Source organism: Botrytis porri, assembly GCF_014898465.1.
Source record: "Botrytis porri strain MUCL 3234 chromosome Unknown BPOR_003, whole genome shotgun sequence".
In the NCBI taxonomy this organism is placed as follows: domain Eukaryota; kingdom Fungi; phylum Ascomycota; class Leotiomycetes; order Helotiales; family Sclerotiniaceae; genus Botrytis; species Botrytis porri.
In genome coordinates, this window is record NW_024066077.1 from 2,661,094 (window position 1) to 2,684,225 (window position 23,132).

The 23,132-nt window shown below is 41.5% G+C and overlaps 7 protein-coding genes across 7 annotated transcripts; 4 read left to right on the top strand and 3 right to left on the bottom strand.

The window, feature by feature from the left end:
- Window positions 1-339: 339 nt before the first annotated feature.
- Window positions 340-3,709, top strand: EAF01_002830 (uncharacterized protein; the record flags this gene model as incomplete). The annotated part of the gene is made up of 2 exons (XM_038911084.1): window positions 340-1,032; window positions 1,103-3,709. 2 exons carry the CDS (start codon window positions 340-342, stop codon window positions 3,707-3,709), a joined length of 3,300 nt encoding a protein of 1,099 aa, XP_038774006.1.
- A 940-nt stretch (window positions 3,710-4,649) lies between these two features.
- EAF01_002831 (uncharacterized protein) lies at window positions 4,650-5,735 on the top strand (the record flags this gene model as incomplete). Its single annotated transcript, XM_038911085.1, has 2 exons — window positions 4,650-5,457; window positions 5,518-5,735. 2 exons carry the CDS (start codon window positions 4,650-4,652, stop codon window positions 5,733-5,735), a joined length of 1,026 nt encoding a protein of 341 aa, XP_038774007.1.
- A 1,416-nt stretch (window positions 5,736-7,151) lies between these two features.
- EAF01_002832 (uncharacterized protein) lies at window positions 7,152-8,126 on the bottom strand (the record flags this gene model as incomplete). Its single annotated transcript, XM_038911086.1, has 1 exon — window positions 7,152-8,126. One exon carries the CDS (start codon window positions 8,124-8,126, stop codon window positions 7,152-7,154), a length of 975 nt encoding a protein of 324 aa, XP_038774008.1.
- A 1,828-nt stretch (window positions 8,127-9,954) lies between these two features.
- EAF01_002833 (uncharacterized protein) lies at window positions 9,955-11,073 on the bottom strand (the record flags this gene model as incomplete). Its single annotated transcript, XM_038911087.1, has 1 exon — window positions 9,955-11,073. One exon carries the CDS (start codon window positions 11,071-11,073, stop codon window positions 9,955-9,957), a length of 1,119 nt encoding a protein of 372 aa, XP_038774009.1.
- Window positions 11,074-11,678: 605 nt separating this feature from the next.
- On the top strand, window positions 11,679-13,540 carry EAF01_002834 (uncharacterized protein; the record flags this gene model as incomplete). Its single annotated transcript, XM_038911088.1, has 5 exons — window positions 11,679-11,720; window positions 11,777-12,211; window positions 12,357-12,596; window positions 12,736-12,871; window positions 13,002-13,540. 5 exons carry the CDS (start codon window positions 11,679-11,681, stop codon window positions 13,538-13,540), a joined length of 1,392 nt encoding a protein of 463 aa, XP_038774010.1.
- A 2,254-nt stretch (window positions 13,541-15,794) lies between these two features.
- On the top strand, window positions 15,795-17,360 carry EAF01_002835 (uncharacterized protein; the record flags this gene model as incomplete). The annotated part of the gene is made up of 4 exons (XM_038911089.1): window positions 15,795-16,383; window positions 16,497-16,592; window positions 16,657-16,709; window positions 16,767-17,360. The coding sequence occupies 4 exons, from the start codon at window positions 15,795-15,797 to the stop codon at window positions 17,358-17,360; spliced, it is 1,332 nt and encodes a 443-aa protein (XP_038774011.1).
- Window positions 17,361-18,428: 1,068 nt separating this feature from the next.
- Window positions 18,429-21,819, bottom strand: EAF01_002836 (uncharacterized protein). The gene is made up of 5 exons (XM_038911090.1): window positions 20,739-21,819; window positions 20,259-20,686; window positions 19,695-20,211; window positions 19,005-19,638; window positions 18,429-18,671 (listed from the first exon to the last, which is right to left on the bottom strand). Exons 1-5 carry the CDS (start codon window positions 21,209-21,211, stop codon window positions 18,585-18,587), a joined length of 2,139 nt encoding a protein of 712 aa, XP_038774012.1. The 5' UTR covers window positions 21,212-21,819; the 3' UTR covers window positions 18,429-18,584.
- Window positions 21,820-23,132: the final 1,313 nt, after the last annotated feature.

Genomic DNA, 23,132 nt, shown 5'->3' on the forward strand with positions numbered 1-23,132 from the left:
ACGTGCGGGGCTGTAATTTTCTGATGAAATCTTCCTCAACTACTTGTGAAGCATGCGCAACTCACAACATATGCGTACACTGGTTGAGATGTCCGTTATTTACATTTGGTTTGAGACTCAACTGTCTCGAAAAGTAAATTTTGATAAGACACCGTGAATTATGGTCGCCGACCTCAACCTGGAGGAGGATCTAGGCACTTGAATTTGATATTCATGGCAGTTCATGGATATGTAATTTAAGATTTATGTCGTGGCATCGTTTTGACAATATGAAGTCATGATGAATGTCAACTCAAAGAATACCTCTCCTCTCATTGCTTACTGTTCTTGTTATTGATGATGTATACCCTTTCTATACTGTCTTTGCTCTCTGCGGCTGCTTTTTCTGTGCATGCCCAATCTTCTTCCCCCACGATCGCCTCCAATGATGATTGCTCTTGTGGTTATTATGATATTGTGACTGGAGTTCTCTTCACAGAATCACTGATCACTTATTTCAATGAGACTAATACTCTTTCGGACGATTTTATACTTCAATCCTACGAAAACAAGTACGAGAAGGATTACAACAGCATATTCCGACAAGGTTCTAATCCTGTAAATATCAACATTCTCAACAGTTCATCAGTTGCATCCAACAACGATGATTCTACATCTCAACTTTCGTCGAGATCACGCTCTTCACGAAACACTTCATCAAATTCTACTTATGGAGACCGTCCCACTACAGTCAGTGGAAAGGAAGGCAACTCTTCAATCGCCAATGACCCAGTCTCATTGTTCTCTCCATCTAATCGACCCTTTACTTCATCCTTAAAACTGTCTGTTGACCCACCAAATAGCGATCACTTGGTCACAGGTGGTGGTATCAAGACTGTGAGACAGGATATCCAATATGGTTCAGCACGGGCTTATCTTCGGCCCTCAAGCCAGGGAGTTGGAGGAACTTCGCTTTCGATGATGTTCAGATACAACGAATCAGAATCTATGGAAATGAATATCATGAATACCAACCAAAATTCAACTGCTTGGGTTACGAGTTTGATTCATTCGGAATTTCCAAATCCATCGTTGGGCACAAACTTCCGTTTTTTTTTCTGAGAAGAATATCTCTCTGTATGATTACAACGAATTTCGACTGGATTGGACGAAGAACGAAGTTCATTGGTATATCGGAAACGTTCTTGTCCGATCAATTTCCAAGGAGAATGGCTCTGTGCCATCTACCCCTTCACCCTTTTTGATCAAGCATTGGTCTACAGGAAACCCATATTCTATGCAAGGTCCACCCATCTCCATCTCCGACGCAAATGTCGGGTGGGTTCGACTGTTTTTCAATTCGTCATTGATGAATTCTACACATCATACAAATTTCGATGCGCGATGTAATCTCAAAGACGCATGTTCAATGGATAACACTACTTTACGTGGGTCCTCGCCTTTCTCATCAGCCGCTTTAAGTCCTTGGGAACACCGTGTTGCTCATGGTACACTTCGATGGGTAGCGATTTGGTTCAGCGTTGGCTGTTTGGTCGTAACTTTGACGGCTTTAGCAAATGCTTTCCTAAGGCTCAAAGTCTTCAAGAAAACACCAGAAATGCCTCAAAATCCTACGGAAGATAATATCAGTGTTATAAGCCCAGCTTCCCCGCCCTACGCCTATTCCAGAAATGCAAGCTTGACACCAGCCTTGACACCAGCCCCATCATATCGGACAAGAATCGAATCCTACAATTCAGGAACATCGACTTTGGTGTCTTCATTCAATTTCTCGACTGCAAATCATTCAGGTGAGCGAGGCGTAAGTGGTATTGGGTCTATCGATCAAATATACAGCAAAGTCGATCACGAGTGGAATATTCGCAGGAGTAGTTCAGGCGACAATAGTGAAAATACAATGTCTATCAACGAGTTACCTCCTAGCCTATCTCCCTCGTTACTAAACTCACCAAATTTCATTCGATTTGATGATAAAGGTATTAAAGACAAGTCTAAACGAGTCTCGGGGCTTAACAACACTACCGCTACGGGTACACTGGATCATATAACTCTCGATATCAAATCCAACGCTATGGATCAGCGGAATCAGACAGATAGCCAATCTCGCCTAGATGGGAAGGATATCACAAACAAATTTCCCACATCGGCATTCTCAACACATGAAAGCGCATCCCCGATGGAAACAAGCCAGAGAGTTGATCACTTAGCAGGACTAATCACCATCGCAGCGATAAATGTAACTGTCCTTCATTTTTGCCTGACTTTTGTACCGGCCGTTATTGCCCCTGGTGCTTTTGCCCACTATTCCGCCGAAATATGGATCAACAAAACCATTGTACCTTTCTTTCTCAATCAAGGAGCCCTTGGTATTTTCTTTACCACTTCCGCTCGATTTCTCATTGATCCTTTTCTGCGCGATGGAGACCTCTCTTCTATATCTTCGAAGATAGTTGGCCGGGTCTTCCAAATCATGTTACCGGTCTTTATATTCGTCCTGCTAGAATACTTTCTCATTCTATCAGGAGCAACTTACTATCTTCCTTTCTTGCCATCGATTACCTGGAGTACCTGGCCTTATGTGACTCCCTTTCCTCATCTCGGATATCTTCTCAATGAAGCTATCGCGCTCGCTTACACAATTCCAAACGCAGTTCCTCTCATAACTTTCAACTACTGTACTGGCGTTCTTTGGACAATTCCTGTGATCATCCAGGGATCATGGACAACACTTCTTGCTATCCTTCTCATAACCTCTATTTCGAACCCGAAGAAACGTTTCCCCTTCTATATGTTCTCGCTATTGATCAATTGGTACTCGCTCTCTTGGTCTTCGTTCTTTTGGGTCGGCATTTTACTCACCGATCTCGAAATTACATACCACATGCCAAGATATCTACACAAACATCCTCTCATCTATTACCCTTTAATTTTGACCCTCACGATCCTCGCTCTTCTGGCTCTTAGCGCAGATACCTTCAATCAATGGCTTAACTACAGTATCATAGCTAAAGAAACACTCATTCATCCCGATCCAAGCACAGGCCTTCCAGCTACTATCACTCACAACTCCGGATACCCTGGCTATCCGGGTTACTGGGTTCCTCATTTCAATGGTCTTATATTCTGTACCGCAATCCAATTCCTTGCATCGATATCTCCCTTAGTCCAGTCATTTCTATCCGCAAAACACCTCATGCTATTATTCCCACATGTTTTCAGCATGTATCTATTCCATGGTATGATCTTCTGGTCTCTTGGTGCTTGGCTCTGTCTTGCTCTCAACAACATCCTACCATACTGGGCAGTGTTAATTGTAACTGCCGTCGTGTGTTACACAGTCTTATTTTTATCATTGCCTATGTTATCGTTGATAGCGGGATTGTTTGGAAAAGGGTTAGCGGGTGATATCAAGAGAGACTCTCGAGAAGAGCCATTGAAAGGACGGCCAACATTAACACCGTTTGGAAGAGATTGGTTGAATCGTAATGGGATGATTGATGGAATTCCTGTAGTTAGTGGCGAAGCATTGAATGAAGAGAACAAGGTTGAAAGCATCGATACCGGGAGGAAGAAAACGACTGGAGTGGAGATAAGGGTGATCGAATGCGGCGAAGCAGTTGTTAGAGATTCTATTGTTAGTTCTGCCAGCAAGGTGAACAAGCTTGGATCTGCCAACGGCCAAGCGGGTGATCAGATCAATAAGGTTTGAGGTGTAAATATAAGGTTAGCAGTTTTTTATATACAATGGGTATTGATTTTAGAAGGCGCCGTTTTTACGTAAACTACATAATATTTCCATTCTAAGCAAAAATAAATTTCTTCTCAATATTATCAATGCTGCCCGTTCAATATCTCTTATTTAGATTCATTGAGCATGATGCTACTGTCCAATGCATGACTTGCTCCCAATGATAATAAAATTTAAATTGATCACTGTCTCGATTTTGAAAATCTCGATATTGTGGAAATCTGGATTCCATGAACCTACGGAGCTCTGACATATTCTCTAAAATTCACCGCTGCTGCAATTATTGACCCCTATTTACTACCCGAGACAAATTGCTTGTGAAGTCTGAGAAACATCTTTATTTACATGAGACATTCCAGCTGAACTCGAAGGTGGAAGATATCCAAGCAGAGGTTTCAATAGTATGTATGGCAGGGTAAATCTAGGATACTGGCTGTGAGTAAGCATCCCGCCTTAGTCCAAGTAGAATATTTGAAGTGTCATTGACAAAACTTCCTTTCTAACTGGCAAATCGCACACGTCTCCAAAAGAAAATTGAGTCGTCGTTTATAGCTAATAAAATTTAAGAAGTTGGCGATTACATCGACCACCATGAAGCCATTTGCTCAACCTCCACCTCAAAGTACTGCAAAGTCTACCTATCTTCTAGGTCTACGTGGCTTTTTCGTTTTGCAATCTTTCCTATGGATATTCTTACAAACATTCGTTCCGGCTACAGTTAAAAGTAATATCGTTACTTTTCCTACAGACACCCCCGACTTATCAGAACCTCATTCGCAAGATTCTATCACCGATATTCTGGAATGAATCGCTTATTTATTCATCTTTTGTTTTCTTGTCCGCAAGAGTTCTATGCATCTCTTTTATCAGCTCGCCAAGTAAACAAACAATTACATCTTCTATGTTCCGAAGATCCTTCCGTCTCATCATTCCAACAATTTTCTCCCTTTCCCTCGTTACCCTGCTTTCGCAGACCACCTTCACTAACCATCTCGCCTCGCTTTTCGTAAACGAAACTGCAAACCCCAGCATCCAAGCTCCCTACACTCTTCGCTCACCTATCCCTCTCACCCTCTTCAACTCCCTCTTCGCCCTCTTCCTCTCTACTTCCCACACGCCATTACACAACCTATCCGCCGTCCTCGCTTTTCCATCCGGCACCCTATCAATTCTCCCCATTCTCTACTCCCAATCCTACACCCTCTACATCATCACTCTCATAATCCCCTACACACGACCCCTTTGGCGCCTCAAATACTCACCTCTCTTTCTCTTCACCGCCTACTGGGTATCCTCCTACTCCTTCATATCTACCAGCGGCCTCCTCCTAGCCGATTTTCTCCTCCTGCCCAATTCTCCCCTCCTCACTATTTCCGCCGCCGGATTCCCATTACCGAAACGGATTACCAAAAAAAGAATTCCATCTTGGATTCCTTATACATTCATCCTTTTGGTTGGTATCGGACTGCAATATTTCTACACCACTTCGAACGCAGCACTAGAAGCAGCAAATGCGGAGTTGAAAGCTCATACGGATATTTATGGGTCTTCGGGTGGATTAAATACCACTCCGGATTTGAAGGAACAAACGCCTAGGATTGCGGATTGGTTGGTTTTGTGCGGAGGATTTTTGTTGTTGGAGACGAGAACCTCGGTGCAGAATTTGTGTAAAAATGCGGTGCTGGCTTCGCTGGGGAGGAGAAGTTTGAGTAAGTTATTGTTGTGTCTTATTGATATTCGAGAGTGGTAAACTGATATGTGTTACTTAGGTTACTTCTTGACGCAATCGATTTTCATATACTCGGCAGCTATTCCTCTATATCTTCATCTTGTTGTGGATAAGAATGTTTCGGGAATAGCGGCGACTTGTATTTCTTTTGTGGTTTCGATTTTGGGGACGTTGGTGTGTGGTGAGATCTTTTACAGGATGGTAGAGATTCCGAGTTTATGGGCGGGTGTGTGGAGTTGGGATTGGATTAGGAGGTGAGGAGATTGGGTGGTAGATTGGTGGAAGTAGTAATGTGCTGATGGATGATTGGTTTTGTATGTAATGTAGAAATAGATGGAGTTGATTTCTTTTACTTCGATTGATTGTATGGAGATGAAATTTATGAGTCCAACAAATATTGAATGTGTATTTTGATGGGCATAATTTTGACCTCTTACACCCTCACCTTAATGAGTTCAGTATGCAAGATAAATGCAATTTTAGATTCGAACTACAGGAAGTGGTATCGCGGATTATATTTCCATGTTAAAAAAAATAGAAAGGAATTGAGAATAGAGGCAAATGAGGAGATGACTTCACGAACGTTAGATATATATTACGAGGTATCGATGACGCATGAGTTTGATTGACGAAGTGTGTTTCCGTATAAACTAGGATGTAGGTAAATAAGAAGAAAATGAGGACATTCGCAAATGAACTAAGTTCATATAAGATCAAATTTCTAGATTATTAGATAATTGACTAATATACTAATACATACACCAATTTGACCTTCCATCTCGCTGTCGCTGTCGCTGTCGCTTATATCTATGATAAGCGAAAGAGCTTAAATATTGGCATTTCTCCTATTTTCTGGAACCCAGCGAAGAGTTATTCAACTGAGAGTCTTGCGGAGAAGTTGGGGTATAACAATGCGACTAGGGGAAATAAGTTTAATTGGGTCTATAAGATTTTATAAAATTTGAAATTCCCTTTAATTTTTTCAAATTTTTCAAATTTGAAGTTTTTTGATTGAGTGGTAATTAGCAGTATCAAGTTACTGTTTTGTATGGTTTTTAAAGAAAAGTATAGATTCGATAATTTTTTTTTCTAGTTGTATTATAAGTATAAGGGGGATACGTTTTCTAAGTTAGATCGAATCATCAATTACATGCATAATAATCTAAAGGAATGAGATTGACTGTATGATAGATACCAGGATATTAACTTAAAATGACAAAATCATATGGATTGGTACAATCATAGGGTCTGATAGATTTTAAAATGATAGCAGTAACGAGTATGAACTAGTTTATTGGTTGATGCTCTAGATTTTATCTCCAAATTCTATTGCGATTAGCTTCAATTTTCTGATAAGCTGGGCGGTAATTTGATGATACTACTCCCTAGGTACTATTTTTCACTATGACTTGAAACTTCATGGAAATAGATTTCACTTATGAGCATGGTAGTTTGTATGTATATCAATGTGTTAATTACTTGGATATAAAATGTACAGATATCATAATCTCGCTAAGTTATGATGTTGTACATTTTGATTAAGATTATCCAGAAAGAAAAAACAAACCACCCTCAGGCAAACCGGAACTCCCCCCAAAACTCTGCCATGTGACTCCGTGCAGTCACAGACAAGCTTTCACCCCGAAGGAAAACTATGCGCTACAAAATGTATGATTAACAGTAATCATACATGTCGTCATCGTAGTCGTATTGTGCTCTGGGTGGAAACCTCAGAGTCTTGGAGGTATTGATCACCATCTCTGTTCCAGATTCCGAGATGGTGAGGATGTCCGGCAGCTTCTTTGCCATGACCCAAAGTGTCCATGCGGCATCGTTGCCGGCATTGTGCTGCCAGCCTGTTTCCGCAGAGCTATTGTAGCCCAAGACCAAATTGATCAGGCTTCTACCCTGCTTGCTTCCCGGTGGAAGGTGCATAGCCTGAGTATCTAATGCCTCTGGAAAGAGGGCATCGAAGGCGTTAATCCCCCCCATACCCAAGATCTTTTGGTCATTCTGGATGGCGTGACCAACCAATACCACCTTTCCGTGCTTGCTCTCATCATCAATGAGCTTTTTGATGAGGTTGTTTGCCCCACCGAGTGGAATGACTTCAGTACGGCCGTAAAGGAAGTCGACCTTTTCACCTGCCTTTAGCTTTCCGATTCTGGTTCTATACTTCGCAAACTCCTTGAACTTGATGTGGCGATAACTGGTGCCAGCTGGGGAGTCGGGATCGTTTGCGAAAAGGGTTGCATTGTTTCCATTTGCTCTGAGGATGGAAATGCCGATCTGGGTGGGCGTACCGCGGGTGTAGGTTTTGTTGTTAGCGAAGCACGTATAATCGTGCGTGTTCGCCTCGAGATCAATGGCGACGAAGACATAGGGCTTAGCTGGCAATGTCTTTGTCCCATTAATGGAGGTGGATGCCAAATTCTTTGATAGCTCACCAACATCGTCTGATGAGCTTGCCGGAAGCGATGAGATAGAAGGAGGGGAGCCCAAAGAAAGGGGAGAGCCCACGGAAAGAGGAGAGCCCAGAGGAGATGGGGCGATAGGAGAAGAGTCAAAGATTGACTCGGTGGGAGAAGTGGAGACGGAGGCTGCGGCAGCAGCCTCTGCCGCACGACGACGACGTTGACCAGCACCCATCTTGTCTTGTAGAGTGTAAGAAGTTAAGACTCTAAAGTATCAGAGATAATTAGTCGGTACAATGACAAGATACTGGATTCAGATTTGTGACCTCGGTAGAATGCTTTAGATGAGGTATATGCGGTGGATCTGGTAAATATGTAGGAGTTGTAGATGATAGAAGATCAACTGTTAAGCTGGAGGAAGAAAGAAAAAAGGGAGAGCTTGGGAAAGATGAACTTTTTTATTACAATGGGAATTAGAATTTGGGCCAGCGTACGGTATGTACTGTTAAGCGACAATGAAGACTTTTCTACTGTATGATGCCGTTTCTGACAAGCAACCGTTCTAGAAAGACGCTAGAATAAACCAAGATCTATAGAAGGCGAGCTCATAGGTAAAAACTTGGTACTAGATAAGATGGTACGGACTAGTCACGGTAGTCGTTGCGGGATGTGGGCATTCATTGACATCGAAGGTATTGTATTAGAATTTACGGCTATCATTGTATAAAACTCGCTCCAACTTTGATCTCTGAATGCAACTGAACAATCATTGGGCCAATTAACCTATCACAATCACCGTATAGAACAGAGTTTCACTAAATAGTATTGAGTTACATTCAAAGATTCACATTTTTAGTCTTTGTGCGTCAAATTTGAGTTGCAGTACAGACCGTCACATACTAGCGCCACACGGGGTAAAGCTTGAATCATTAGGTTGATCGTGGCTTAATCCTAACATTGAAATTTGCTATTCAAACTCTTGGCTTCATCACTACTACGAGATTGAATTTTGTTGAGCCAATCTATTATACTCCAGCTGGACAGCTTCTTCTATCTGGTATGTCTGGTATGTCTGGTTTGATTTCTGAAGACTAGAGGAGAATCCTAGAAACATGACTTCCCGCAGATTCTTGAAAACGTATAACTGTATAAGTAGCAGGCTGTCGATACTTGGGAATTCGTCATCATTCTGCTACTTGATTGGCAAATATGTTAGATCCGAGCTAGCTAGGACGATGCAGAAAAGCTTTTTCTCCTAATTTAGCGATTTGTGGCTCTAGTGTAAAATTTTAGCTAGACCAATCACTAGTCACCTCGCTTCTGGTTCAGAACGTCACGAGTGTATCCATCCAAACTAAGATCCTCACTGTGAGAAGAAAGCACTTTTCATTAATTTCAAATCATCCGGCGATCAAGTTTGCAGTAGACCGACCTTTCAACTATCGGAAAGCTTAATCTGCACTATTGATCACCTGGAGATGAAAATAACCACGCCTGTATATGATAAGTGGCTAACGAATTGGAAATCTATAGAGAGCCGAATGGGTTCTATTTGATCATGAACCGGGAAGCAGAAACAACTTCGGACGTTGCAGCTATATTATATAACCTCTCGGGAATCTAACTTGAGTTTTTAAGTTCACCACAAAAATCATGACCGAAACAGTCTGAACGCATTCTCGAGCAGGTATACCCCAAGAATGAACGAAGTCTTGTTCCTTCTCTAATTTCAGCCTTGGAATTATGTATTTTGATGGGAAAGTCTTTGTAATGAAGAAAAGAAGAGCATCTGAACAGCATGAAGCTTGGTAAGCTAGCCTAGACCATTGAGGATTTGGAAGTCATGGAAAGGCACCAAACTTAGAGAACCACCATGCTATATGGAATACTTGTGTAGAAATATCCGTATTGAATAGAAGGTAATAAGATTAATTAGATAGGAATATGTCTATAAATCTCTTTCGGTTTGAGATGATATCATCCGAGCGACTCCATGCGATCGGACTCTCCCGTGTTAGTATGCCCTATCCTAGAAACTCAATCCCAAAACTTCCTAATGACCATCAAGGGTGATACATCCATTCCCTTTCATTAAATACGATTTCAAACTCGACATTATCGAATGTTCCTACAGCGGCATATAGATCATGCATACCTTCCAATCCTGTGACGGGGAGATCTTCTACAGCATCACCCTCTTCATGAAGATTCCATCCGCCATCCTTTTTACCGTCTCTGGTAAAGAAAATCTCAACATCAATAGGAGTCTGGGCCGTGGTCTGCGCTGGCCCAGAATCGTAAGCAGGAGGATTGTTAACATTCCGTGGAGTGAAAGTCATTCCGATTCCAAGTGTCTGACCAGCTTGGAATTTACTTGTAAAGTCCTTACCGCCCCAGAGGTCATTGATATACTTATGTCCATCATCCCCGTGAACCCCTAATGCTCCTCGGTGCCATCCAGGCAATCTGAAGGTTGGGTATGGTTGCGCAACAAATCCCAAGCCCAAAGTAATCTCTCCGCGATATCTATTTGATATCTTGACCTCAAAGTATATTGTCTTGCCTGTTTCGGTTCGCAAAGGTGAATGCGCGTATACGGAGTATAGCGGAAGTGTAGAAATAATGCATGAATCCTTGCTGTTGGACTTTGTCTTTCCCGCCCAAACACCCTGTCGTAGACGCGAAAGATCACCATTGTAAGATCTTGGCTTAATGACACCAATGTTTGCAGCATCAAGTGCTTCTAGAGCAGCCTGCGGGAACTCTACAGGCGGTGCCAAAGGATTCTGTTCACACCATGCTTTCCCTTGTAATGCTTCTTCTTCGGTAGCGTTGTTTGCATCGCTTCGCTGATAACCCATAGATGGGGGAGGGGGTAGAAGAGATGTGTCGGGAACTGCAGTCTGCCAGTCATGATATGGTGCTTGAACTTGCGATGGTGGTGGGCCCGAAGGAGGGGTATATTCGTGCGAAGGTGGGGGACCAGGTGGGGGCGCATATTGATCATTATAAGGCGCATGTTGTTGCGAAGCAGGGGGTCCCGCTGGGGGAGAATAAGATTCATTCTGCGGCATTTTTATTGAAACTTTACTTTGAGGTATCGCGTTTACTGGTCGTGAATTGAGGTTCTCGTTGTCATATCCCGGCGGTGCTTCACCCTTCAATTTGCTTCCGAAACACATATTCAAAAGGTTTGTGCAGATTGAAGAACCGAATAGTGATTATAAGCAAGAAAATGCTGATTCATGATTCAAATCATGGCTGTGTTGAAATGGGCTGTGCAAGTAAGCATGACCTCGAGTCATAGGAATGCCTAGCTGCGCGTCTCCAGCGCGTCTAGTAAGCGCGACCACGTCTTCCACAACTTCATCGCCGCGGACAAAAATTATCAAAACCTTCAAAATGAGCCAGCATATTAATTTTCTAGTATTTATTAGCTACCATTGTCGCAAAGACCCGCATTTCATTCGGAATATTCCTCTTTCGAGGGAAATTGGAAATCGGTATGTCCCGAACATTTTTGCGTCAAAGGAGATAGACAAAATTCTTTGACCACTCAAATCCATGAGCTCACAAGCTTTGGTATCTTAGTTGACAGTTACCTATCTATGGATTTGATAAACCAATGAAATTGCTGATTTTAGGAGGTAAATTGCTTTATTGCTGGGCAACTTCCGCTGAAAGAGACTTTTCTGTAGACGCAATGCCTTTTACTATCACACATTTTACTTATATACACAAACTACAGCTCCCATCAGAAAGTTCTATGGCCGTTGAGACATGAGTTATGTCGTCACATCGCTCTACTTCGTTCAGAATATCAGTTCATGTTAGTATACATCAATACAATATGTATAATAGCAAGGCTTACGATACGTACTTTAGTATCCGGACTGTGATGATTCGGAATACCCCACGTTTCAACAACTTTTGCATAACCAAGATGCTGCTGTAGACCTTATAGCTAAAAAGGCCGCGTCTTTGCCATGGATTGGTACGCCGAAGGGGGGCTTCGTCATCAATGAGAACGGATATTCTCGACCCTATACAAATGCCACAATTTTTGCCCAAGCAGATGCATTTGGGAAAGCTACCATTGCTTATGAGGTACACGGAGATATTCTCAAGAAGTATATCGTCTTGGGTGGGGATCGGAGTAAGCTGGGATGTCCAGTTACAGACGAGTCATGGACTTCGGATCGTGGTTGCCGTTTCAATAACTTCACTTCCGGTGCTATTTATTGCAATTCTAAGATTGGCACTTGTGTAGTGAAAGACGAGATTTATAAGAAATGGCTGAGTATAGATGGGGCTGAAGGGGTAATGGGATATCCAGTTTCTGACATGAGTATTAAAGATGCCTTGGCTTGACGCTTTTCGACAACAGCTTCTGATATTATGTACAATTTGTCGCCTTTCTTTCACTATTCGATGTTGAATAGGCACTGATTTTTTATATGTGAAGGAAACTTTGACGCCCGGCGGAGTGACTCGATTCAATATGTTCTCACACGATGGAGCTATCTATTATACTGTAACTCGCGGGGCTTTCTGGATCTATGGAGATGTCTACAAGAAGTGGATGGCTACAGGTGGCGAGTTGGGGAACCTGGGCTATCCTGTATCAGACGAGAAGTTGGCTCCCGATGGATTGTGTCGCTTCAACAAGTTCTCGGGCGGTGGCGCGATATACTCAACTCCAGAAGTAAGCAAGTTTGATACTTTGGTTTTGCAATTCCCAATTTCGGCTCTCAAACTATAATTATGTCCCACTTGTCGATATACGTGATTCAAACTCTCTATCTTATTATCTAATGAGCGATTACTGATCCCGGAACTTCTAGCATGGTGCGGTAAAGGTAGCTGGAGAAATTTACAAAAGGTGGATAGCCCTTGGCGGAGGAAGTGGGTATTTGGGCTCCCCCATCACCGATGAGATTGTCGGCAAATACGATACTCGTTATAATGACTTCTCTGGTGGTTCGATATGGTGGCATCCCTCTATTGGCACCCGAGAGTTTTCTGGAAAAGAAACAAATTATAACATCAACATTACTGAAATTTTGATCGACGAGCTTCGCTCTGCGCGTGGACACTCTTTATATTACAGCTTCCATCGCTACAGTATCTGGAGGGGTGCAATCTCTTGCTCTCCCCCTTGGCGAGCACTCAGTTGGTTTCGTATATCCCGGCTTAACATTCCAGAATTGTTCAATCGGTGATGAGGAGACAGTCACATTTACCTACCTCGTCGTCCACAACCATTCTAATAAACGAGAGGATGTTCTCAAAAAACTCGACGTCGCCATACATAAGCTTGGAGCAGCTGCTATAGAGGAGAATGTGATTTCCCTCAATTCAATGCGCAAGCTATCAATTGGCGACGCTATCGGTACAGCTATAGGCAGAGCGCCTGTGCCTCTAAGTGAGCCAGCTGTTCGCCCATTTGAGGGATGGGCCGATAGTGGTGGTCTAGGGATGCCATTTCTGAATTGTGACGGTATTGTTGCTGCGGAGGTCACAACGCTGAAAGGTAGCGATATCAAGGCACATCTAATCGTGGGGAACACATGGAAAGTTAACGATAAGCATGTGGGCACAAAAGCGCCTGATAGGTGTGGCTCAATTTCACGATACCATGTGCTATAGAATGTGGAATTCTCATGAATCCATTGCTGTATAACGTTGATTCCATCCTGCAAGTTGCCTAGTAGTACATAACTTTGATTATCTTAGGGATTTGATCTGGATCTGGCTTTCTTCCAACAAGGTAACAAACTATGAGATGGATTTAATAATGAGTTATTGACCCTTTGGATAAACGTTAGCAAGGTTTGAAATTTTGAGATTGAATAAAAAGTCATGTTAGCACGATGATTGATAAGTTCCAATGATAAAATGGCATCAAAATGCTTGCTATTATCGGGTGATGACGATGAATGTGTTCGAATGAATGCAACATAACCACGATAGCATGAGATTGAATATCAATTGTGTGCAAGTTATTGACTAGGTACTTATGGCTATTCAACTGATACATACTAGGTGTAAGCGTATGCAAGGTTGAAAATCCGATATCTTATAAATCAATCAATCGAAATCGTCTGATGTCTGATGTCTTCTGCTTCAAGTCATTAGGCGAGGGCAGTCTATTCGTAGGAGAAAAAAAGGCCAGAATCAATCACTTTATTAAATTCTATTCTGAATCAATCGAAAGAAAATTAATAAAAAATAACAATATTGAATAAATCCTTGAATGATTTTCAATCATAAAAATAATTTAAATGTTAAATTCTCTAAATTGGAATGAAATATTTGGACCATTGAAGGGCTTGACCCGTGGTCAATTCCGGCCTGTTTTTTTTCCACATATAGGCAGTGAAGAGTCAAAGTCTGGGGCGCTTGGATCGACTAACCTTAGTTTCAGGTATCCTTTAACTTCATTGTTACAAACTTCAACTCTCATGGATTGAGATGACAACACAAAAGATATATACCTATATTGGCGTCACTTGTAATAGAATCCAAAAGGAAGACGAGTCTGCGAAAGACCAATGAATTCTCAAGTATTGTTCCCACTTCCTTTTTCCAGCTTCATTATACTGCCACGCCATCGCGATCTGAATATTACTGGGACTAAATGGAATGAAGAGATGCACTTGGTCAAATCATGCAAGGTTGTGAGCTCTCCATGTCGACAGGAAGATATGAGACGCAATCTCAAGGCTCAAGCTATATTGGATAAAACGTACGGAGGTACCTTGACATCAGCTGTATGAAGACATGACATTACCGTTGTGGGGCGTGGAGCTAATGATGCTCTAAATCTTCTTCGGCAATCACAATCTGCCGTTAGAATCTTGACAATGATGGAATGTTCGGCTTCATAATTCAAAGAAGGGACGGAAATATATATGGGCTCATATATCGCCATTTCGGGTTTCTTGAGTTTGGCGTCACTGGAAGATGTTATCGAACTTTAAATTTGAGATCTGACGGGTGGGTCGTTGCAGTACAAATCTTGTTCTATGTATTATTTTTTTCAATTTTCGTTTGATCTGATCTTTGATTATGCTCTCTCCACATCTGATCATATCGTATAATCGTCCAAAGTCCTGTTACTGGAACATTCTTTTAAGACGAGGAACTTAATTTTCATTCAATTGTATCAAGTTTGATAAAATGTTTTACCTTTAGCTAGGTACCCAGCACTTAAGTTATCCTGAGTGTAAAAAAAACCCCCGAGTCCAAATGTACCAGTTGGCGTTAGCGGGCAAGTTAAAAAAATCCCTTGATCTGCGGGATATTCTAAGGAACAAAGCAGGCAATTCTTCATGCGTCTTACAAAAGCTACGAGGTTGTGAGAAATCTGGAGTTTCGATATCAAATTTGAGACAGAGAATCACTTCAGACGTGGGGTCTATCAATGCAAAACACCAGATGTGTTTTAGATTGCTCCACAGAAAACCGCTTTCGGGATCGAGACGCGAGTGAACAAGATGTCTGTGCTCGGTGATATAGATTAATCGCAGTATAGTATAGGGAGTTTATGCAATATCTGGCTATTGTACAATAGATACCATGGTTCACAGCTTTTCTCAAGGTCCTTCAACAGTGCCCCTGATTGAGCCGAGTTTACCAAGTCATAATATGGGAACATCCAGAACTCCTTGTCGTAGAATCTTTGAAAATTCTCTCGTATCTTTTTGTTATCACCGCCGGTCGTGTTAGATATCGAGATTAAGCTTTAATTGTCTTTTCCTCTTTTTGGGCCTATAAGCTGGTAACTTACAGCCCATGTTACCGCGACACTTACACTCATGCATTTTTAGTAATTAATACATCGACGCCTTTTAACGAATTCCTACTTCATCGCAGCTGCGGATTGGAATTTTTTGTTTTGATGGAGTTGTTGAATGACACGTATAATGCGAGCTGTACAGACGGAAAGGTTTCGGTGCGATCAGCTCCCACATCAGGACTAAGAGAGGAGATTGAGAATAGGGGTGATAATGATCAGTCGGCGGAGGTCTCGTCACTCGAACGGGAAGCAGGACATAAAATCATGGAAGTCACTGTAATCACATCGATTCCCTCCACATACACGCAAACTTCGACCAGCTCATCGATAACAGCGCCCCCTTCATTCTTCAACCGAGCTGCTCTTGCAGAACCTCAGGCCGGGATTGACTGCAATTCTCAGATCGATCAATTCAAATCTCAAGCTTCACAACAAAATTCTCAACAGCTATCCCAAGCAACACAACAGTTTTCACAACAGGTTTCACAAATATCACAGAAAGCTTCGCAATCTGTTAGCCAAGCTCTCGCTGTCCAAACCTCTGCCCAGATTGCTCAGTCTTCAGCACAGGCTGGGCAATCATCGGCCCAAGCTGCTGCCGACGTAGCCAATTCTTCTTTATCTTCAATTAAAATATCGGCATCATCGGCAGTGGCTGCGGCATCAGCGAGTGCTTCTGGTGCGGCTATGAGTGAGTGGACTTCCACTGGCTATTCATGTCCGAGCAAAATCAGGCCTACTGGTTTTGATTCCAACCAGTAGACGCAAGTGTACTTGCAAAGAACGTTTATTAACTATTCATAGGCGCTTCTGCAATTGTATCTTCGGCTCTTCTATCGGCTAGCTCTTCTGTTTCCAAGGCAATTTCTTCCGCGGATTCTTCTGCTAGTGCTGCTAGAGGTATGTTTCTGGAATTCTGTCCTAGAACTCATGCTAAAATTCCATGGCTAATTTCTTGGATTAGCTACTGCCACATTTGCAATTGCACAGGCCCAAGCTACAATCTCGGTAACTAACGTACAGATCCCCTATGGTAATAGCATACGTACTATAAATAATTAACAATAAAATTAGTCACAAGCTTCCGCATCAGTACGATCATCACAAGTCCAAGCCATCACAGCAACACAAGCAGCAATCGCAATTGTGGGCTCCATAATCGGTTCCTCACTTCTATCCATCCTCTTATATTTCCTCCTATCCAGATACAGAAAACGCAAACAGAATGAAATCGAAAACAACGATTTTCCTGTTAAGAATTACAAACAACCATTGACTCTCCCAATCTCAGAACCAAAACCCATAAGAATATCATACATAATACCCACTCCTCCTCCTGATGCCCAATTCCCGGATAGAGGTCCTTTCAGTCAGGATAAATTCTGGTCAATGCGAATGTCGAAAACGTTGAGAAATGTGGATGAGAGATCGATGGATGTTCCGTTGGCTTTTGCAGGTGAATTGGAACAATCGGTTTCGGAACAGACCCCGAGACCGAGTCTGGGGGGTGCGAAGAGGACGTTGGTTTATGATGCGGATTTTCCGAGTCAGCCTCCGAAGTTTGATGACGGAGAAGAATTGGGTGATTTTGGGGACGGGGAAAAAAGAGGAGGATTGGTAGGGTTGGGTGAAGTGGGTAAGAAGGCTTCGATTGGGAAGGCTATTTGAGGGATGTTGATGGAAGGGAATCCTGGATATGGATGGATCATTGGAGTTAGGAAAGTAGGATAGAGTGGTGGGCGGGACTTACACTCGTACTTATGCTACAAGCCTATAATAATGATGGATAAATGAGGGTATATACTTTTTATTAATACTAGATACACTGGAGGCTTTTCATTGCTTTCAGATTTCTTTCGAGAATTCTGGTAGCTTTGTATTCATTGATTTACACAAAACTTTGTTGCACATCTGATATGAACCAGACTTGGTACATACCTAAGTGTCTCCCTCTCCAATTCACCTAAGTGCTGTTTGCTTTTGTTGCATATCTCTGAAGGGAGAATCTAAAGTTAGTACACACATGAAACCACGCCTTCCAAAGTCGACCGCATGGCCTTTTGAATAAGGCCTGTGAGAGGATAGTTATTTATACACGGCTGAATAACTAGGTACCTCTTCGACTGTTTTTTCCCTCTTGTAGCTTGTCTGGAAAGTTGGTAGGTTATATAATGAAGGTTAGTATGTACCACAATTTCACCAAAGCTACTCTCAAGAGTGTTCTGTTGCATGTCTACAAAGTTGGTAGACCAGGATTCTGTAGACCCTCAAAATCGGTCTACAAACTATCAGGAATGAGTACACACCAAAAGTCAGTACACCCTCAAGAGTCACAATACTCCCAAAATCCTGTTGCACATCTCATAAAATCAGTACACACGCAAGCCATCTATCTTTTAGTACATAATATACTGACATGTACGTACGTAAGTAGGGTTAATACATAACCGTGATTTCTCTCAACTTATTTGCTTATCTGGACTATATGTACAGCTCAGCTTTGGGGAGGAACAAGTTGATGGCAGAGATTGCCACGAGAGGAAAGACATCTTGTGATTGCCTGGAAATGAAGCGCCAAAAGAAGGCGAGATAAATATGTTAGGATAGGGATATGCGTAATAAATATTTTGGGCTATGGAGAGGTGACAGGATACCTACCCGGATGTTAGTAGCGAGCTAGAATCACTGTTATATCACACAATTTGGCAGCTCGCATGCTGGACCCAGGAAAATAGATGAAAACTCAATAGATAGACCTAGAAGCAAACCATACTAAAGCGCTCAAACATGATACCAAAAATTACAAATACAACTCCTCATTCTCGTGTTTCTTTCCATCTCTTGTCATTCCAGATTCTAATCTTCACCTCTCATCGCTTCAACCGAGAGCATTTATTTCCCATACGCTATATTGATATTCTTCTCGTATCTCTCGAAAATTGCTTTTCGATTGAGTTTCATGGTCGCTGTTACTAATTTCTGTTTTCGTTGTTCAATAGTTAGCATTGTCTACTTTATACTCTCCCCCCTTCACTCCAGACAGCCATCCCGTCATATTGTATTCTGATTATAATGTTTGAAATCCTTCCCTCCATCACATACGACCATAGACTGAAGAGAATTGGGCATCCCGTCCGCTCTGCCATACACAAGCTTCAGATCGGTGGATTAGTAGTTGGGTGGGTGACCACCAGCGAATCCCCACTGTTGTACGTCCTGTTTTTATCTTTTTGCTCTTGCCTCACTCAGATCACCAAGCAATAAAATCAAACTCACATTAACTGTCGTCCATTCCTCATCAGCCAAAACAACACCCTTGATAATTTCCAGACCAGCTAGCCCTGCTCTTTTGCCTACTGTTTGCATTTGCTTCAATACTTCGTGATTAATCGATTCTTTGTGCACTAAATCACCGATGCCATGACCTTCTATACCGATTGACTCGGCGAGCTTTTTGAGTGCTGGCTCGGCAGGAACGACAATTGCGATAGGGTGAGTTTCAGAGATCGAGGCGTAGATGCATATATTCGCTACTACAGTCGCAGATCGATAGACTGATTCTAACTGTTGTGAAATTAGCATACCAAATACATATGCGTGAAGGGTGTGCACCGTATATAACTTCTCCAAAGCAATGTACTCTCCGTTCATCGTTTTGACTAAGTTCTTTTTGCGGTCAATGATCTTCAGATGTCCATTCTTATCCCACTCCCCGATATCCCCAGTTTTGAACCATCCATCCCAGGTAAGCGCTTCGGCTGTCTCGACAACATTATTATAGTATTCGGACATGACGCTAGGCCCTCGAATCCAGATTTCTCCTTGCGGAGGAGTGTTAGTAGCGAAGTATCCCGCGTCGGGAAAGTCAACGAGTTTAATCTCGATACAGGCGGGAATGTCACCGGCTTGAAGGTTGAAGGACAGGGGGTCGCATATTGCGCCCATCCTGATGAGTTGTTAGTATACTTCATTTTGAAATATAGTTAGATGGGAGTCACTAACGCGGTAGTCTCTGTGGATCCATATCCCGATATCATGGGTGTGATGGTGTGAGAGATAAATTCTTGGGTTTGTTGAGATATGGGACCAGCACCATTCATACAAAATCTCAACCGTCCACCAGTCGCTTGTTTGACTTTATTGAATACGACGGTATCCAAAATACTGGCACCGGGTAGGCCGCTTGAGGAGAGCAATCGTTTCGAGTAGAAAGCACTCCAGAACAAGCTACGGACAACTGGGCCACCTTTGTTCACATTGGCAATTACACCTTTTTTGACGGTCTCCCAAACGGATGGTACACCCACTAGAAGCGTAGGTTTTAGTTCGAGAATATCACCTTTGCAGTTTTTCATGGAGGTTTCGGATAGAGTTCGGGGATGGCCATAACCCATTAGGACACCCCAGTAGAGACATGCGTTTTCAAATACGAATTCGAAGATGTGGGCGAGGGGAAGGTATGCTAGCAACGTATCTGAGGGTCCTAGATAGTCGCCGACAATACTATTTGCTCCAGCGACTGTAGGGATGTTAGTTTAGAAGGTGACAGAAAATTAGGATACTAACTGGCAGCCACAACGTTCTTATGCTTCAGCGAGACCCCTTTTGGTGTACCACTTGATCCGGATGTGTACATAATGCAACACAGATCTTCTGCCCTGGGTGGCACAGCTTTGACGGGATGTAAATGTCCCAAATCTATGAGTTCATCATAGCTCAAAAGTGTCAGGTGACTGTGGCTTTTCTTCATTTCTTTGATACTTGATAATGAGAGCTCTGTATCACCGTCTGTGTTATATATCACGTATTTAATATGCTTTAAGTCTTCAAGAGAATCAAGTAGAGTTTTCAGAAGTTGTGGTTCTAAGAAAATGGCCTTGGCTTTCGTTTGAATGAGAGAATGACGGAGTCCTTCGACACCAAGAGTATCGTATGCAGTGACGATTGGCATGGATTGGGACATGGAACCATGAGCGATTGACAGCCAGTGGGCACTAGATTACATGTAAGCTTGGATGTTCGACACTCTGCAATATAAATTCTTACCTCGTTTTTGCAAAAAGATGAACTCGATCATCCTTAACCAATCCAAGTTTCCTCAACCCCGCTCCCACGCTCAATACCGCTGCTTCATACTCCTTGAAACTTAGATATTCATACCCACTCATCTCAAAATAAGTCCAGACTTTATCTACCTCCTGTGTTTGCCCATTGATGATCTTCTTTATCTTTTTCGTCTCCTCATGTTTCTTGATAAGTTTTCTAGTTCCCAGCGCTCGTGCATCGCCAAAGCGACGAGAACTCCGTTGTATGATATCGAATACTGTCTCGATACCTGATTCTGGTTGGGAAAGAAGATCAGGATATCGGATATTACGACGAGGGATAGTCTCACCCGACACCTGTGGAACTCCTTGTACTTCTGCTGTGAAGGGAGGTTTTCTCGACATTCGGGGGGAGAAAATCGTAGCTCTAGTCTTGGTCTCGGCTTGCGAAGACATAGTGAGATTTGGTGGCATATAGAAATCAAGGTTTGACGATTGAGTTTTTGAAATGAAAGAAAGAACTTCGAGCAGGAAGATAGCACTGATGAAGGGAACAGTTTGACATTCAATAATATTACATTCCCAGATCCCAACACACACTCAACCAATTTTAAGTCACCCAAACCCCTTCAATCAGTAAGAATGTGACTGATATCCTCGTAGCTTTGGTGATAAGCCGAGGCTGTTCCTTGCACCTCATACCTTTGTTCATTGACATAAAATTACGGAAGGAGGTGTTAGGCCGCCTCCGACTTGAAGGCCTTGTCATCTTTCTTGAGACCTAATAGTTATCGATTGATTAATGTCAGACAGATCGATTGAGACGATTCCTGATCGTCGGTGACGGTTTATAATGAGAATAAAAGTGTGAATGGTATCATCATTTGAGGTTGAGATTGAGATGGAATATTGTTTAGACAAGTTTGATTGAGAGAGGAGAGAAACATCCTATTGCGATGGGACGAAAGCGTGCCAGGCCTCCTTCGGTGATTACATAGTTTAGGCCTTGATTTCGAGGCACAAGCCTCCTGAGGGTCACCGAAGGGACTGAAACAATTAATAAATATAACACCTAATAAGATTAAGAATTTAATATATAGTTTCTTAAATTAAAAACATTTTATTAACGAAGAGAGTCTGAATATTGAGATAAAGCGAAACGATATACAACAAAATTCAACATGCTGGCTAAGGTCACATTACAATCACGTGTACGTGTACCCGTGTGATTAATTGGCAGAGCTGTCACTTTCGTAATAGATGCTCACCGGGAGTTACGAAAACTCGCACTTTTTTATTTTTACAGTGGGCACCTATCCTCGCAGCTCCGCATTCAAAGTACCATCGGATTGCAAAACGAATCAAATGAAAAGTCGATGCAACATTAGCAGATTTATGATATCTGCAAGCCCTACCATCGAAGCCGGCAAAAACACAAGGCAAAAGTGTATCGACGTCGGCATGATTCGAACATGCGCCCCCGAAAGGAATTGATTTCTAGTCAATCACGTTAACCACTCCGTTACGACGCCTGCTGATAATATAAAAGGTTAATCCCAAAAAGGTATAAGATGGTTTATCAGTACATACACCATATCAGTATATACACCACTTTAGAATACATCAAAATTAAGTTTTTATTAATATTTTATTTAAATCATTAATCATTATTTTTTCTCTAAAAAAGTTTCCTTATAAATAATAAAAATGAAATATTTATAAAATTTGATCTTTTTATAGATATCTTAATTATAGTTTAAGAATATTATACTTTGTATTACAAAAATCTATTTCTTTAAATAACTTTTTTATTATTATAAGATTTTACTATTTTAATTCATTTTTATATTATTTATATAAATAAATATAATATATATAAAAAAAATTAAATTATATCAATAAATAAAGAAAGTATATGATTATATATGACCGTTTTTTATATATAAAAATAATAATGCATGTATTGATATAGTAACGTGGTTTAACAGTGGCTCGGTCATATTAGTGGATCGGCCACTTCAAAATACATATAAAACCAGCCTTTTTCAATATTCATATTTTAATTATTAATCGTTATTTTTGAAAAAGAAAAGAATATTAAATAATAATAAAAATTTAATTTTTTTAAAAATCTAGTTTTTATATAAATATTTTTATTATATTATAAAAAAAGTGGAAATTGTCACAATTCTTGTTACAAAAAAGTTATTCCTTTAATAAGTACTTTAATAATTCGAATTTCTAATAAAAAATTAGACTTTTATAATATTTATATAATTAAATATTTAATATTAGATTTTTAGAAAATTATATCAATAAATAAAGAAAGTGCACGGTTATGCACAGACGTATTTTGTATATAAAAATGGTGGCCGACTCACTGATATGGCCGAGC